Genomic DNA, 17,734 nt, shown 5'->3' with positions numbered 1-17,734 from the left:
AGTTGGCTTTGTGAGTGCATCTCCCAAGTTTACAAGCAGGCGGGTAAGGATCCCCCCACTGTGGTCCAAGCGCATTCCACATGTGGTGTAACAACAGCCTTATTCAGTGGGGTGAGGGTCGAGGACATATGCATGGCAGCGTCTCGGTCTACACCTTGACCATTCATAAGGTTCTATCTCTTAGACATGACGGGCTCCTTCTCAAGGTCCGTGCTTGCAGGAGCAACTCGGGACTTGTGAAAAGGGTAGCGTGATTGTCTCAGGGAATGAGGTGTGCAGGGTGTCTGTTGTATGATTTGTGACCCATGCAAGCTTAGGCCATGGTTACACAGTTTCATGTTCATGTTAACTAACGGGCTGGGTTGGGCACCCTACTGCTCCGCTGAAGTGGCTTGGATGACCTATAGCCGGTCGGGCTCAGTTAGGCAGTCTGATGCTTATGGACCCTGCTGCTCCTACGCTGTCCACTGAAGTGGTCTCCGGATGAGAGTAGCAGTGACACGCTGCGTTTTATACCTTGTGAGGCACACATAATCAGAAGGCGCATCCTGATTGGCCAGCTACATAGATGCAAATTTCAGTGGGCAATTGCATGCGTGTGATTGGAGAAGAGTATTACCCGTAGAGTCCAGTAGGGGGCTCCGACTGTGCTTATAGAACTAGGGATACAATATCGTAACGTTCATTCAGTTATCTATTATACCCCCTCAGGAGACCATAAATACTTAAGACAGTGAATACAAAGCACATTACTGATGTAAACAGTAAAAGCAGCAACTTACCCCATACTCTCCTGTCTCCTGGTTGGTCATTGCCCACAGGTTGATATCTATATCCCTGGCATTATTGTGGTCTGTGGTAACAAGACCCGTCACTCCTTAAAACACAGACAACGTGCGCATTAAACGTCTTATTCAGACAGTGTAATGTCATACATCTCTTATACAAACTGAGATATGCTCATTTTATCTGCTCCCATTCAAATTTGACTCAGAGGAGTTTTTCTGTGTAGTCAAACTGATTTTATGTGCCAGTGTTATGTGCCAGTGTAAGTTAAACTATTAAGAGTTTAACTTAACTTACTTAACTTATTTTAACTAACATAAACAGACACTAGAGACATTTTTACAACATACTACATGCCCATACATCTATTATGGAAGGGCACATGTTACCTGAAGAATCACAGCAAAAATACTTCCATGTTTTTGTATAGGTCCTTCTTCAAGAGACAGTATTTGACAAGTGACAAGTGATGCTCACAACACTGATGTCTTTGTATTGATGTGCACAGTTTCACACCATAGTTTCTAATGGAGCTCTACACAGACAGATTATTCTGAAAATCATAAAAGTAGAGCATCATTTTCAGCATTACTATGATTTATATGTCACAATTTCCAGCCTGTTTTAAAAGATTTCCATTAGCATCTAATACTGAGCATTAGTAAAGTATAATACTACTTCATAATAAAACTATAAATGGTTGGAATGTGACCTCTGAGTAGAATAATGCATTCGCTGAGCCAGCATCGGATATTTGAAAAGCGTTTGCTTCCAATAAAAACAGGTAACATTAAACATTGTTAAAACATCAACAATAATGAAGTGAAAGTTTCCATTATTACTTTCAACATGGGTCCTATTTTGCTTGTTTTTTCCCATCATGCTGAGCAAAACAACCTTCATCAACCCTTTTAAGCCAAACCAACAAAATCCCATTGTTCTGCTTCTTCTAATATGATGTGAGGGCAGATCTGGCAGCCAGCAAAGTAAACAAGGAAGTGTGTGAGCACCCACATCAAGCATCAAATGGACTATTAACTGGAGTGTTGTGTGATAACTGTTCAATAACAGTATAATTATTGTGTTGAAAGGGCATATTTTAATCGTTTTTTGGGTTCAATGGTTCTTTCCAATAATGTGCAGCTGGGCCAGTCTTTTTGCCTCACTGTATGTTTACTGGAGAGCACTGTTCCCTGTTATCTGAGAGGCTGCCGTGGGCTTTACGGCAAAGTGACTGATGACATTTTAAGTGGAAGTGGAGACTTCATTCACACATTTATTTAACATCATTTTGCATTAAGTCATATACATGTATATCCATGTGTAACTGCAGGTTTGGATGTGGCATACACACCAAAACAAAAAAGTAAAAGTAGCAGAAAGCGTATGTAAAACATTAGAAATATACTGTGACTGATTAACTGAACTTCAGAAAGGTTCATAGCCCTACTCTGATGTATGAAGCAGTTCTTATGAGTTAAGACACATGACCGACGTTTGCTCACCCCAGAATCGACGGTTCAGCGTTCTCATTGTGATGTTGATGCCATCGTTCTGAGCTCCACCCTCCGCCAGCGTCTCCTCCAAGGCCGTTGCATACAACACAAAACCGTCATAGAAGCTGCCGGCAATGTAGTCCATCTGCAAGAAGTGAGTCGTACTCTTGAACAACCAGGGATTTGTGCAATACACAAGGTTTTGATTAAGGACTTTAATGATGGAATAAAAAATTACATAACATTTTTAAGGGGGGGAAATACCTATCCTTCAACCAGGGTTCGAGAGCCTACTTCTGTGAAATTATACAATTTTGGCCAGTGAAAGTGCCAAATACCATCAAACACACAAAATGATACATTTTAGAAATGTTCAGTCTAATGTGCTTTTGTGAAACTCACATGCTTAATGGCTGAGGTAAGAGCAGTGATAAAAGAAAAAGTATTCATTGCTAACATCACTGTCAACATCATTCATCATTAACTGCTGACAGTTACACAGCACAGTCGGGATTTTTCTGCACACAAAATCCAATAAAAGATTAAAGAGGTTGTGATGATGCTGAGAACGCACACGATTTTCATAGCCTATAACTTACCAATGACGGCTCCAAACGCACACCGAAATCCCTCTGTGCTCTGGCATGGAGTTTCCTCTGAAAGTCTTTGTACTCTGGATTATCGGGAGGCCGGTATGTTATGACGAAAACAGACTGAAGGAGACACAGAAACAGAGAGGAAAATATTCAAACACTACAGCATGAGCTGTATGGGCCTGAGTATTGATCCATGAAACATCCGATGTGTTCATCTTTAAAAGGGCCTTGAGCAATTAATGCACTGAATCCCAACCTCCTGCATTTGGAATATCTGCTGCTGTCAAGTGAAAACATTGTGAAAACAAATTTTTGTAGTTTACATTTAGTAATTTAATTTCTATTACATTATTCAGTGTCATTTTCATTCTTAATTTTTACATTTATTTTAAAATTATACTAATGGAGTAAACAAGTCAACTCTTATTCATCTTGGCCTTAGTTGGTCTTAGTTGTCAATAATGCTAAGAGTCTAAATTCCTGTCTCTGCAACTCTCTCTGTGACCATTTCAGCATAGCAAATCCCAAACTATACACTAGTAGGTATTGTCAGTGACATCTTGTTGTTTGTGGTTGAGTGTCACAAACCGCTAATTGACTAAGTGGCTAAATGGCTAACAGGACCTGCCAATGGTCATTGAGCTTTTAGCGTGCTAACAGTCAAAACAGGGTTAACTAACTTGCTAAGTTTAAGCTGCAAGTATTTCATGACCCAAAGTCCCTCTGACATAATTCTACAGTTATCTGATATCAGAAATAGACAGATATTGTAGGCAAATGACAATATGCACTTTGTATAGACAGCATAGGTGGGTAGGTTATTAGCTAAGATTAAGTGAAAGAGCTGTACGCTAGCCACTGTGAAACCACCCTTCTGTCTATTTACAATGCAGTTTCCCAACACATTACTGAAATTTGTGTCACCATAAAATAAATATAGTAAAATATATATATATAATGATAAATATATATATATATAAATATATAGTAAAATATAAAATGTATGTCACCACAAGACACTTAGTTTTGTACTGTATTTCAGTATAGCACAAAATATACTGATGTTTCATTGGTTTCCACTTGAGGGTCAGTGCTAATAAAATGCAATCATTGAGGTGTTAGCATACTAACTCATAATAATGAACATTTTTGGGCAGTTTTGGAATCCCAAAAGAAAATCCCTTTTTTTAGATTTGTGCAGTCATTTGATATCAAAAGTAGATGGATACTGTATGACAGTAACAAAACCGTTCTGTGTAATACGATCAGCGGAGATGAAGAAAAAATCAGCCACTGTGAAACCTCCCTATCATATGTTCCTGTAATTCCATTTCTTGAATCTTCTAGAATCGTGTCATTATCTTAAAACACTACAACAAGATAAAATAAAAAAATCCATGATGATCAAGCTGAATGCAGCTTTTTTTATTTCAGATCTTGAAAAATGTACACTGTAAATGTAAAAGGTGACCTATACACTCTAAAAAATGCTTGCTTGATCAAATTTTGTGTTTTGTAAAATAGTGAAGACACTGCTAGTTCTAAAATGACAGGCTGACATAATGAGTGGCAACCTGTCTTCTTTCATGATTTTTCATTTGGAAAAAATCGGTTACAAATTGCTGTAACACCACATGAGTAGTGGCAGAAGTAAATGTTTGATGAGGTATTTGGATACAATAGTAAAATATTCTGCCAGACATTTCAGTCCAAATATTTGCTCCAGCTGACCTTTGATTCTGTTGATACTTGCTGCTTTCACAAAAACAAGTTTTTCACATTTCTATGAAGTCTTTTAGCTTAACTGGAAAGATATAGATCGTTTTTCATGTTAGAACAGTTACTGGAAACCCACCACAAATTTCCACAAGCAATTATTGCTCTGAAGGAAGCATATTGCCATAATGAGCCCTGTTATGGCTTGCAGACAAATTAACTTCTTACATGATCAGCAAAATGGGAGCCAAAATGTTGTTCTCCAGCCAGGGTTATGAGCAGTTCATTTTCAGATAAAGAGATAGTGAGATCACAATGTTTCATGGAAGGTGTTAAATACCAGGTCATGGTTTCAACACTCCAAAAATAAATCATTCATTTAATCTTGTCTACAATCTTCAATTTGATTGCAATAAATCCAACTCTTGTGAATAGACACAGGTATGACACAAACTGCAATATACTGAATTTGTTTAGGCTGATTAAAATAGTTCTTTGAAGAATTTCTCAACACAAAAAAATACTTAAGTTGCAAACAAGAGTAAAAGTGTCTACACAAAGTGTTTTATATGCTTTGACAGAACAAATTAAATGACTATTTATTCGTATTAAAACTTTGCATCCCTAGCTAATTAACACATTTCAGAAAAACAAATATTACAACTAAGATGATATTTCCACATGTGCAGAGATAAAAGGTGGAGATGTGTGAGGATGCATACAGGCATAAAACTAAATCACCCCTAAGTTCTTCAAATAGAATTCAAAGGAAGACATTAATCTCTCGACTATCCTAAGTTAATGTTTTGTAACTCTATTTTTTGTCAAAATATGTTGAGTCCATTACGATGAAAACTGTCATTATAAATTCAATATAATGCTACATTTAATTTCAGAAAGCTGCTCTCCTTCAAAACTTAGTGAACACTAAATTAAAAGAATTCAGAGAAGCCAGTGTGACATTCAAGGAGATAAATTAGACGAGCAACACATCTGTGCCCACTCCTTTCTGTCTCAGTGCACTAATTTGTAGGGCTAAATGGCTTCCTGTGAAAACATGTCCTCCCATTCATTACTGTCACGCAAGTATTTCACTCCTTAAAGTGTGACTGTGTCCTTGGGAGAGTGCACATAAGCTTCTCTTATGCATGGTTGTCATTACCATAAAAGCTTCTCCTGCTTTTACTTGCTTTGGCTAGTTCTTGTTATCATTCTCAGACACAGTAATTGAAACATGGTTACTACTTAAGTAATATTCAGATGCAATAAGGACAGCTAGTTGGATTTTGCTCTGTCCCAGACCTCTAAATCTCTGCCCACATTTCAGATTTTTGCTGGGGATTTCTGATTTAGGTCTGGTGTGGCGCTCGTTGACAATTGCTTCCCCAGATGGAAAAGGAACACAGCTATGACAATCAGAGATTTATAGATGCAGATTCTGAGCATTGCCAGAAAAATTGCCACAAAAATGCAACTGGCATTAACCTTCCATTTCTATCCAAGATCCTTGAGAAAGCAAACAATAGTTTATTTGAGGATTTTCAGTCAGGATTTAGAGCGCATCATAGCACAGAGACAGCACTGGTGAAAGTCACTAATGACCTCCTAACTGCATCGGACAAAGGATTTGTCTCTATACTTGTCCTGTTAGATCTTAGTGCTGCATTCGACACAATTGACCATCAAATCCTTTTGCAGAGACTGGACCATTTAATTGGCATTAAAGGAACTGCATTAAGCTGGTTTAAGTCCTATTTATCAGACCGATTTCAGTTTGTACATGTGAATGATGAATCCTCCGTGAAGGCAAAAGTTAGACACGGAGTTCCACAAGGTTCTGTACTTGGACCAGTTCTATTCACCTTATATATGCTTCCTTTAGGTAATATTATTAGGAAACACTCCACAAATTTTCATTGTTACGCAGATGACACCCAATTATATTTATCAGTGAAGCCTGATGAACCCAATCAGTTAAACAAACTCCAAACATGCCTTAACGACATAAAGACCTGGATGACCTGCAATTTTCTACTACTAAATTCAGATAAAACTGAAGTTATTGTGCTTGGCCCTAAACACCTTAGAAACACATTATCTAATGATAAAGCTACTCTGGATGGCATTACCCTGGCCTCCAGCACCACCGTAAGGAATCTGGGAGTTATCTTTGATCAGGATATGTCTTTTAACTCCCACATAAATCAAATCTCAAGGACTGCCTTTTTTCGCTTACGTAATATCACAAAAATCAGGCGCATCCTGTCCCAAAAAGATGCAGAAAAACTAGTTCACGCATTTGTTACTTCTAGGCTGGATTACTGCAATGCCTTATTATCAGGCTGCCCTAACAAGTCTCTAAAGACTCTCCAGCTGGTCCAGAACGCAGCTGCACGTGTTCTGACTAAAACTAGAAAAAGAGACCACATTTCTCCCATTTTAGCTTCGCTACATTGGCTTCCTGTAAAATCTAGAATAGAATTTAAAATCCTTCTCCTAACTTACAAAGCCCTTAATGGTCAGGCACCATCATATCTTGAAGAGCTCATAATACCGTATTATCCCACTAGAACACTGCGCTCCCAGTATGCAGGCTTACTGGTGGTCCCTACAGTCTTTAAAAGTAGAATGGGAGGCAGAGCCTTCAGCTATCAGGCTCCTCTTCTATGGAACCATCTACCGGATTCGGTCCTGGGTGCAGACACCCTCTCTATGTTTAAGAGTAGGCTTAAAACTTTCCTTTTTGATAAAGCTTATAGTTAGGGCCGACCAGGCTCGCCTTGGATCAGCCCTTAGTTATGCTGCTATAGGCCTAGACTGCTGGGGGACTTCCCATGATGCACTGAGCTCCTCTCTCCTCCTCCTCCTCTCCATCTGTATGCATTCATGTAACATCAATGCATGTCACTAACTTTGCTTCTTCCCCGGAGTTTTTTGTGCTTTCTCATCTCACAGGAAAACCTGACCCCCGGGCCGAACCTTCGCGGTCCTTTACAGTCCTGATGGCATCCTTCCCTGGCTGTTGCTGCTTGTGCTTGTTGTTGTTGTTGTTGTTGTTGTTGTTGTTGTTGTTGTTGTTGTGATTGTTTTTCTTCTGTCCCCCCTCCCCCTTTCCCTCTCTCTTTCTCTCTCTCAACCCAACCGGTCAAAGCAGATGGCCGCCCACCAAGAGCCGGGGTCTGCTTGAGGTTTCTACCCGTTAAAGGGGAGTTTTTCCTTACCGCTGTCGCCAAGTGCTTGCTCATGGGGGAATTGTTGGGTCTCTGTAAATTAAAGAGTACGGTCTTGACCTGCTCTATGTGAAAAGTGCCTTGAGATGACTTCTGTTGTGATATGGCGCTATATAAATAAAGATTGATTGATTGATTGATTGATGTATGAGATTAACATAGATATACAGGTTGTTGTCAAGTCAACTGACAGAAATAACTCTTAAATTGTTTTTAATGGTTAGGAGAAAATGATAACCTCCCTGACAATGAAGTGATAACAATATGTCAATTCAGTCTGATTATCAGGCTAAGTTTGACATATTTTAGTGTGTCAAATTAGTTAATGTGTCTACTTAGAATGGATGTTTCCAGTATTTTCGGTTTCATTTTCTCAATAGTAGCTCCACAAGTCACCTTATTGTTTCTTATTTCAAGATACAGACACTTACTTCCCAAAAGTTGTTGAAACAAGATTATTTCTATTAGGAACAGTTGAGATATTCTTTCTGCACTGGCAGACTTTTTCTTTTGTTTTATAAAAACATTTTAAGACTCAAATTTAGACAAAAACAACTTGATACAATGGTTATTTTTTGCAGTTCAGGAATATTTTTGAAGAGTTTTATGAATTCAAGTGACTACAGTGACTGATGTTTGGTTTCAATGTACTGTGATTTGTTTTAGGAGACTTCTTGGAACAAGTAATACTTTATCAGAAAAAACTGACAAGTACAATGTTTGAGCCAACTGTCTGTTTTCAACTGGATCTAGGGATTTCATTCTGTGTAACTCAATAAGAAGAGCCTGATAAAATTTATAGGAATTAGAGCGAAAATGAACAGAAACTGCAAATCCATTTCTAATTCCCAATGGTGGTTTTGGTCTTTTTATTATTTCCTGCCTCTGGTTACTGTGTGTGTAATGGTTAAACGGATACAGATGCACTGTGTGATATAATCAGCCTTTACATCTCTGTTCTTATATACTGTACAGTATTTGTGTGCCTATGTGCGTGTCTATATCCCATGTGTATGTCTGTTCTGTGTTCATTTTACCTTAAAGACCTTGATAGGATCAATCCAGTCAGGATCAGAGTTCTGCCACGGTTTGCGCTCTGACAAGCTCTCGGCGAAGACGTCCACATAGAAAATGGCGTAGTTTTCTGGGTCCTGGATCTCGTTCTGAAAGTGTTTCATGATGCTGAGGAATGTCTCCAGGGGGCCGCAGATGTACACGACTGCAGACAGAATAACAACAAACAAGATGTTCATCTTTTCCCACTTGCCTCTTTAAATTACTACTTTTCTTTAAACACTGCAAAAATCTTGATTCTTTTCAAGTCAAATACTGAGTCAAAAAATTATATTTTCATAAAACAAGTAAAAGTAATCTGCAATTGCAGTGAAATTTCAATCTGTAATACAGTACAAAGCATAGCATGCCACATATTTTCTAGATTCAAGTGTGATTTTTCTTTTTTTTTTCCATCTTCTGACATTCTAGTGATTCAGTCTTCTGACACTCAGTATCTTAAAAGATGACAATATTAGCAGAAGTAGAAAAATCATCGGAATGAGCTGATTTATATTGAAATAATCACAAAACCATGGCAGGGTTTCTCACTTATTTTAAGTAAACAAAACTTTTAGAGCTCAGTACTTGACAAAAAATTCTTGATAAGATGGAGTGTAACAAGTGAAAAAAATTCCCCTATTGGTTTATAAATTTCACTTGCTCTCAATGCAAAGTCAAAGACCACACTTACACTGCAGGACTTGCTGCACAGTTCTGATTTTTGGTCTACATCAGAATTTTTGGCCACCTGTTTATTTCTCATTTAAACAGTGAGCCATGTCCGTTTATTTACACTCAAAACAACTGGTAAGCATACATGAATAAACGGCAGATGTAAGACAGCACAGCTAGACCACCATCTACAACAGGCACAAATATGACAGACATAATAACTGAGGCTAGAGAGCAGGAGGAGGGCTGCTTGCAGGCTGGAGGGTTGACCTGACCAGTGGGAGGAGTCTATGTCAAGTAGGCAGAGTTTTACTGGCCTCTTTCCCCTCTCTGCTTGTAGATACACTCCACGATTTCCTTGTAGCTACCCAAATCCCCAAATTTCCTCTCAGCTAGCACTGTGTTGATGTTTTGAACCTCAGCTGTGACCTTTATTGAACCTCATAACATCCACTCTGAGCTGTGAGGAAATTTGAGGGAGATATTAAGGATACCACAAAATAACCTTTAAAGCAGAAATCTGTCATTTCTTTTACAGGGTTTGACATAACCGATGGCCCAATGGCCTTCGCCAGTAAAAGTTTATGCAGTGACAGGCAGTCAGAGTCATGGGTAAGTCCCTTTGAAAAAACAAGGAGTAAACCAGCCACAGCGAAGCACCTGGGAGGGGTCAGAAGAGGACAGAGGGATGGAGTCAGAAAATGGAGAGGGAACAATGGAAATGGAAGATGGGAATTTTGAAGTTAGAAGTGGGAGAGCCTCAGGGAAGAGAAAGAAAAAGAGAGTTGATTCATTAAGTCAAAGTGAGAGTGATCATGAAAAAGAAACCTGCACTGTTGGAATGACGATTCGGGGTTTGAAAGAAGGTGCTGGATGTGGAGCTTTGTCAGAAAAGCACACTGTGGAAAGATGGCTTAAAAGTGAAGTGGGCAAAGTTAAACTGATCGACGTAAAATGATCCGGCTTGATACTCGTCGAGTGTATGTCAAAGATACAGCTGGAAAAAGCCTTGAAAATCTTGGTGTTGGGTTCTGGGATGGATACGTACCCAGTGGTATGTTTTCTGTCCAATAAGAAAGCTCCAATTAAAGGTGTTGTTGATGGAGTCTCACACAGAATTGATGCAAGGAGATTTAAAGAGTATAAAGGGGTGACAGACAGCTATAGAATGAAAAGGTTTGACTAAATAGTTAATGAAAAGTATGAGACTACATCTGTTATGCTTCACGTTGATTTGGAGCATGTTCCCAAACCTTTGCAGAGCAAGAATTGTTGGAAGTTTGGTCAGAGTTTGTTTGTATGTAGGAGTGATTTTACCACATGTGGTAAATGTGGAGAGAATGATTGTGAAGGAGACTGTGAGAAAGATCCAGAGTGTCTTCTTTGCAAAGGGATTCATGCAGCACAGGAGGCTAACTGTACAAAGAGAGTAAGGAAGGCTGAAATAATCAGGGTCAGATCTAAGTACTGCTGGAGTAGAAAGAAAGTCTGATGAGAAAATTGACATAATTGTAGATGCAGCAAGGAGATTTCTGGGTGTAGTGGGAGTTTCTGGACAAAGTGTGCAGTAGATGTTGAAAGAAGCTTTTAGTTTCTTTCAAACACCTGAAGAATAGAGAAGTTATAACAGAGTGGAAAATGGGTGGGAAGGGGTTTATTTTATTTAGTCAGTGCATATTTTAGTTTAAATCTAGTAGATGCGACATTTTGGATGCCAACCACCACTAGAAACCAGAGAGGCCCTGTGGGCGGCTCGAGCCTCGGCCCGGTGGAGGAAGAGGTACCTTACGTGCCTGCTAACATTAGCTTGCTAGCTTTGGCAGATAACAGAAAATATAGTCAGTGTATGTAGCGTTACAGACACTAGTCACCTCAGCTTGTGTTGATTTACCAGCTGCGAGTGTAGCTATGATGTTGCTGCTGTGGGACATGAGCGCATTATTACACCAAATTCAGCTGTGGTTGGATCTTCTTTGTGCCGTGTACCTGGCTAACTTAGCGTGTTGTGTAACCAGCTGTTGTAGCGCTACTGCACCATGCACATAATTTTAATTTAATTGCTGTATGTAGCTCTGTATTTCCATTGCTGCTCTAAGTAACTGCATCAGATATCGAAACGGACAATGCTTTTTGTCTAAGCTTGTATACACTCAGCTACTTTTAACCCTTTTGTATTACCTTCTGTGTTGCCACCAGACAGTGAGCTGTGGGGCTGAAAGTTAAGGGGCTTAAGTTTTTAGCTCATGTAAGCTCAGCATTTTTGTCCTTTCATTGTTATTTCAAACACAATGTCTTTGCTTCTGTGCATTTCAAATGCTTTTTACAATTTTGACAGGATTATTGAAATGTAATTCCTTGTTGATGCAGTTAGTTATAGGCTGAAACTATAAAACAATCCTAAATGAATTCCCCTTTTAGCCAGATTCCCCTTATAGAAGAGGACACTGTTGGCAGCAATCAGCAATAACTCCATTCATTTATACACCATTCATTTACTGATCCAATATGTGCCTAATAATAATATATCAACATTACATATCCATAACTAAAGGAAAACAACCAAATCTAAAGGGAACTTTCATGTTGTACATATTATGTATACAAAGAATAAATCACCAGAATTATGGAAAAAAGTGTTATTTTCATTTTTCGACTGCTGGGCCAGTGAAAATATACAAGGGGCCAGTAAAACTGATCTACTGGCCAAGTGGGCCAGTGGGGGAAAAAAATGTACCATTGGACCCTCTTTAAGTTAAAATGTTGTAATGTTATGTTATGTGCATGGTTCTGAGTGCTGTTAGACATTCAGATCAACACATTTACTTCAGCTGGTCATGCTTCACTGTGATTAAATGTGCTTCTTTTCAGTCTAATTGCTCTGTGTAGCAGATCGCTACCTTCCTAGCTGACATGGCCAATAATGTCTGTTAAAAGCAGAGCCATGTGACACATTTTCCACCACGTTTTGTAGTTTCACATATTAAAATCAAGGGCATATCGTGAGTAGTGGATAATACACTTCAACAGCTGGCGCATATTTCGACTTTTGCAATGTCTGATTCTAATAAATGTCAAGCTTCGACACGATCGTCTGCAGCACATGCAGAAATTTAGGAAAACATCAGTCAGAGGAAGCAAAGAAGCCAAAATGGAGACAGAAATCGCTCAAAGTCGTGTGTGAATATTGGATCGGAGGTCTTCACACAGGGGAAACAACATAAGGAAGGAGGGAGATTCAGACATAATACAAGGTATAATGTGAGGTCAGCATTTCAAAAACAATCCTTTTTTTAAACTTTAAAAAAAAAAGATTCTACAAACTCCTTTTTTTCCATTTAATAAATGATGCCAAAGTTCTCAAATGTTAAATGTCTAAACACAAGCAGCAGCACAAGAACTTTGCCTACATAAAAAAGTCAAGATTGCCAAACTCTAGACTCCATTTTCCCCAACTCTTAGTGCTTAACTTGGTGAGCAGGTATACTTTCACCGCCTCACTCACTTAGACACTCCAACATTTCATTGTTTGCGGGTGCAGGAAACAAACTTGACACCCATCTGCGTACAGGATCTGACAGCGTACCTGCACCCTGCCACCTCCACCTTCCTGCTGTTGAGTCATGAATAAAAAAAACCTAGCATTATTTCCATTAGCAGCGTATGTCAGAGTAGCTGCTGCCAACTCCGAGGCAGTCCTCCAAGTTAGCAGACATTTCCTCATGTGTTAGACCAAAGTCGGCCGCTGCTTAGACCCCAACTCTCATCTCTTCCAACATGGTTCACCATGCCAAGTAGTCCTGCTGTCTCCTGAATCGCTCCCAAAATAAATGCACAGACAGCTGAGGCAAAATGTCCCTCTGTGCCGCAGCTACAGTACATGAACCTGCCACACTTTACTTAACACAAAGGCACATTCAATTGTTTGGTACAAGTTGTTCCACTTCAGGAACTCAAGGATGTTAATCAACCCTGCTTCTGCTCTGTTTTCTATGCTGTAGGAAATCTCCTTATGTAATTCAGAATTCATGTTTTCATTTGATGAGATTGTTTCAATCATTTTATATATTATGTCTCATTTTTACCCCCGCTGATGAGATAATGTTTTCTGTCCTGTTTGTGTTCTGTCTGATAGTTAGCAGGATATCTCAAAAACCTGTTGACTGACTTGATGGAAAGTTGAGCCAAAGAACAAGTGATTCATGTTTGGGGAGGATCCAGGATTTCTCAACATTGCAAGATAGGGTATTTTTAAACATATTTGCTACTTTCTCATGAACTGCTGCTCTCACTTGAATTAAAACAAATAATGTATGCCCGGTGATTTTCTGTCACTAATGCATATTTTGAAGCATATCCAAATGCAGATTTTTTTTTTTTTTTAAACATTTTCTATTGTTAAAACACATATAGACATTAAAGCAGCCTTGGCGGATGTTCTCAAATGAACGTCAATGTCTTGAAACAGACAAAAAAGGCAGATTTGTCAACTAGTATCAAGTAAATGACACCTGATTATAACAAAGCCTTGAGACAAGCTGACTTGTGCTGGAAAGTGCTGGAAAAATCTCACTTCTCATGTGAAGTCCTGTATTAGTCCTTACATTTATCATGTGCATTAGTGTGTAACTGCGAAGCTTTAACCAGTGAAAACAAGTCACTCTCCTGTAAATTTGTAATGTTCGCTGTCATAATTCAGACTCTTAATTACACTGTGTTTGGTTTGCAAATTTGGACATTTCACTGTTTTAGATGGCTCTATACAAATGCACAAAAAACAGAGAGTGGGCCAATTACAAGTGTTTTTGTCCCTTTTTCGATTGGATTATGCTGGATTTTCTAACATGACTCTGTGTCATATTTGTCTTGTAGCTCAATCTTTTGTCAGAGAAGATTATCCTCCAACTCTTTGTTTCTTTTTTTCATGCTCTAATCTGTCTGGGGGCCATGTACGACTCTGTTGTAAAATAGATGACTTATAGCTTTTCCTCTGTGGCATTCCTTTATATAGAAAACTAGAGAACACTGAAGAAGCAATACGCCACATCTGCGATTGTTGACTCCTGAAAGTGTTTTCACAGGAAATAGGATTTCTGTAATTACACCGAGGCGCTCCCTGAGCTTCATTGTGAAGAGACACTCTTTTCATCGCTCACTGGGAGCTACAAACCACTGGCATATGTACTCCAAAAAGTACGTGCAACACGGCCTGATGTATTCTTCCACTCACACAGATGAAATTTTCCCTCGTGTGTCATTAATGGACTGAGAAGCATCCAGGCGAGAGTGTGACTGGGCAATGTGATGGGAGTTGGAGTATAGTCACAATGTTGAGAGTACTGCTTTCAGTGGAGGAGAGGCTTGAAACTTTTACCTAAAGGGTCTGTTCACCCAAATAAAATATTTAAAAAAAACACACACATAGCCATGCAGATAATTTTGGGTTTTATTCCAAATATTAATTTGTCCAAGTTTTGACATATCTGTGTCTAAGATTTCTGCGGGTTTTCACTTGTGCTGCTCAAAGCACTGAAAAATGACATAAAGAATATTCAAAACTAATATATAGTCCCTGTTGCTCAACATAGTCCACAGAACATGCTGTGAACAGTTTTTACAGGGACGATTTCTTCAGCAGAAAGTGGTCTGTGAGAGAAAACTGTTAATAGCGATGGTGCAGATACCATTAGAGCTAAGTGAAAAAAAGGGTGGTTATTTGGGTGAACTGACCTTTTAACTTAAAAAATATTCCAGTATAAGAAAGAAGGCTGCATTCATTTAAAAATAACTAATGTTCTTGAGTGTGAAGAATGGTCTCAGTGTTATGAAAATGAAAATCCCCTAAACTGGAGACATTTACACTGGTCATTAAAATCTGTATCTGGATATGTCATCTGGATAAGGAAAAACGCATGTAAACCGTTCAAAGGTGTAAACGACTGTAGAACGCATTCAGATCAGAAGGCGATTGAATCCGCCAGACAACATTTGGAGGCAGTCAGTCTTGAATGACATTGCTTCTCTTGATTTGGGAGGTGCCACGACTGTTAAGTCTGCCAGTCCCACCTGAAAAATCTGCATGTTGAGATCTGATCACAAAGTGGGCAAAACTAAATTAACAAAAATGTTTATTGATACCAGGATCAGATGGCATTATCCAGATAATGTATCCAGATACAGATCACATGTTAATAGCAGGTGTAAATGAAACTTTCACGTGTTAAGATCAGTTGAAAGGTCACATGCTTCTCTATTGGATGAGAAAATGGTCTAAAACACTTAAAGGACAGGTTCACAGTTTTTTAAGTGTGTCTTAAAACAACAGTCAGTTGTCCATATGACCAGTGAAAGAGGGTTTCGTCACTGTAATCATTCCTCCTGTTCATACTGGCTATTAAAAGATCCCCTTCAAATGTGCTTTCAATGCAAGTGATGGGAGCCAAAATCCACAGTGCGTCCACACAGTCATTTTGTGCAAAAATGCAATTAAAAGTTAATCTGAAGCTTATATGAGGCTTCAGCAGTTTGAGTTAGTCATATCAAGTGGATATCTGCCACATTTACTGTCTTTTTAGCATCAAATTCCCTCTTTGTGTTTCCTTGGACAGTGTTTCCCTGTTGAGCTGCGGTGGAAGTACAGTAACAAAAAGAGGATTTTGGCACTAAAAAGACTGCTTCAAATTAGCTTCAGATAAACGTTTAAAGACGTTTTTGCACAGAGGGAAGACTGTGGATTTTGTTCCCCATCACTAACATTGTAAGTGCATTATGAATGGATCTTAATGGTCAGTATGAACAGGAGGAATGATAACAGCAAGAAAAACATGTTTCAGTGTTCATTTGGGCTCCTGACTGTTGTTTTAGGACAGATTTGAAAAATTGTCAATCCATCCTTTAACGTCTAAAATGCTTAATTTTGTTTTGCTCTAATCTATCAGTAGCATGTCCCGTATCTGTCCCACAGCGGCTGTGGTAACAATCACTCGGAGCAGTTAACTGTTCACAGTGAAAAGAGTTATTTCTGCCGATTTGCAACAACCCGCATAATCTCAGTCACAGTTGTCACAATTATCGTGCCAGTGTTTCTGTTACCATATTTCTGGCTCTGGCACAGAAAGATAATGTCTTAATCCTGCCTACAACGCTGTGATTGGCTTGATTGTTTTTCAATGATAACAACACCAGACTGATTTCAGTCGCTGAACAAATCATAGATGTGTGCTGCGATTCAGAAGTCTGGAATCAGGCAATCTACAAGACAGTACCACAAAATTAGGTAATAATTCAGGACTCCTATTAGTTAATATCAAACTACCAAAACACATTGGCATGAAGTGAACCAGGGACTTTTAGAGCCTGGATTCTGGCAGTTTGACTATTTGGTAATCAGCTTATCTAATGTTCAATCTGAATCCACAAAGCTGTGAGAAGGAGTTAAATCCACAATACTTTTCTTTGGAGGAATACTAGAAAGTCTCACATAATAGAAAACACTCAATTAAGGTATTAGTTCCTCAAAACCTGAGGAAGTCTACTTGCTTGTTTCTCACATCTGCATTTGCCAGGTATTAAAATGAGGAATTTGGGGAATGAGAGGTGGTGTTCAGAGGGGTGTTTAACTCTGTAACTACATGCAATCACTCGGTCAGCTGTCAAAGCTCAAATGATGCAAAGCTTCACGTTAAAAGCTCCAGTTTTTCTTCCCACCTCAGTTCAGCCTCTTGCCTTTTGAACCCAGTCGGCAGCCGGGTGACTTTACAGAGCTGATAGCCTGGAGGTTATCTGCTGGGATAAAAGTGAGCTGAATGCCAAGCCAGGACAAGCCCCGACAAAACCATTAGCTTCCGTGACCTCCAGCTCACTGCGCAGGTCCATAAAGGGGGGGGTTTGGTGGTTTGCACCTTTGACCTCTTTCCCTGCTGCTGTACCACCCTTTAATTATTATTTAATTATGGTACTCTGTATTTAGTCCATTATTTGTTGAAACTGTTACTGTAACTGTAACAGGTTAAAATGTTTCAAACATACGTAACTCCGTTTGTTTCGCAGTGCCAGAAACCATAATACTCAAAGATTTACTGGTTGGAAACAGACTTTGCTTTGAGATGTTGAGCTGGTTCCAAAAATTATTCCCTGCAAACTTTCCCAGGAAAGGGAGATACATATTTTGCAACACACCCATGCA

General features: G+C 39.0%; 1 protein-coding gene across 1 annotated transcript in view; it reads right to left on the bottom strand.

The window, feature by feature from the left end:
* The window catches only part of npr2 (natriuretic peptide receptor 2), a 65,010-nt gene that overhangs the window by 44,001 nt on the left and 3,275 nt on the right, over positions 1-17,734 (bottom strand). The window contains exons 2-5 of the mRNA XM_044334067.1: positions 8,862-9,043; positions 2,882-2,995; positions 2,292-2,427; positions 783-877 (exon numbers count right to left, since the gene is read on the bottom strand). Of these exons, the coding sequence (XP_044190002.1) occupies positions 783-877; positions 2,292-2,427; positions 2,882-2,995; positions 8,862-9,043 (527 nt within the window). The remainder of the gene's footprint in view (positions 1-782; positions 878-2,291; positions 2,428-2,881; positions 2,996-8,861; positions 9,044-17,734) is intronic.

The sequence above is a fragment of the Thunnus albacares genome, chromosome 18, assembly GCF_914725855.1.
Source record: "Thunnus albacares chromosome 18, fThuAlb1.1, whole genome shotgun sequence".
NCBI classification, from domain to species: Eukaryota; Metazoa; Chordata; class Actinopteri; order Scombriformes; family Scombridae; genus Thunnus; species Thunnus albacares.
This window is presented reverse-complemented; position numbering and strand designations above follow the sequence as displayed.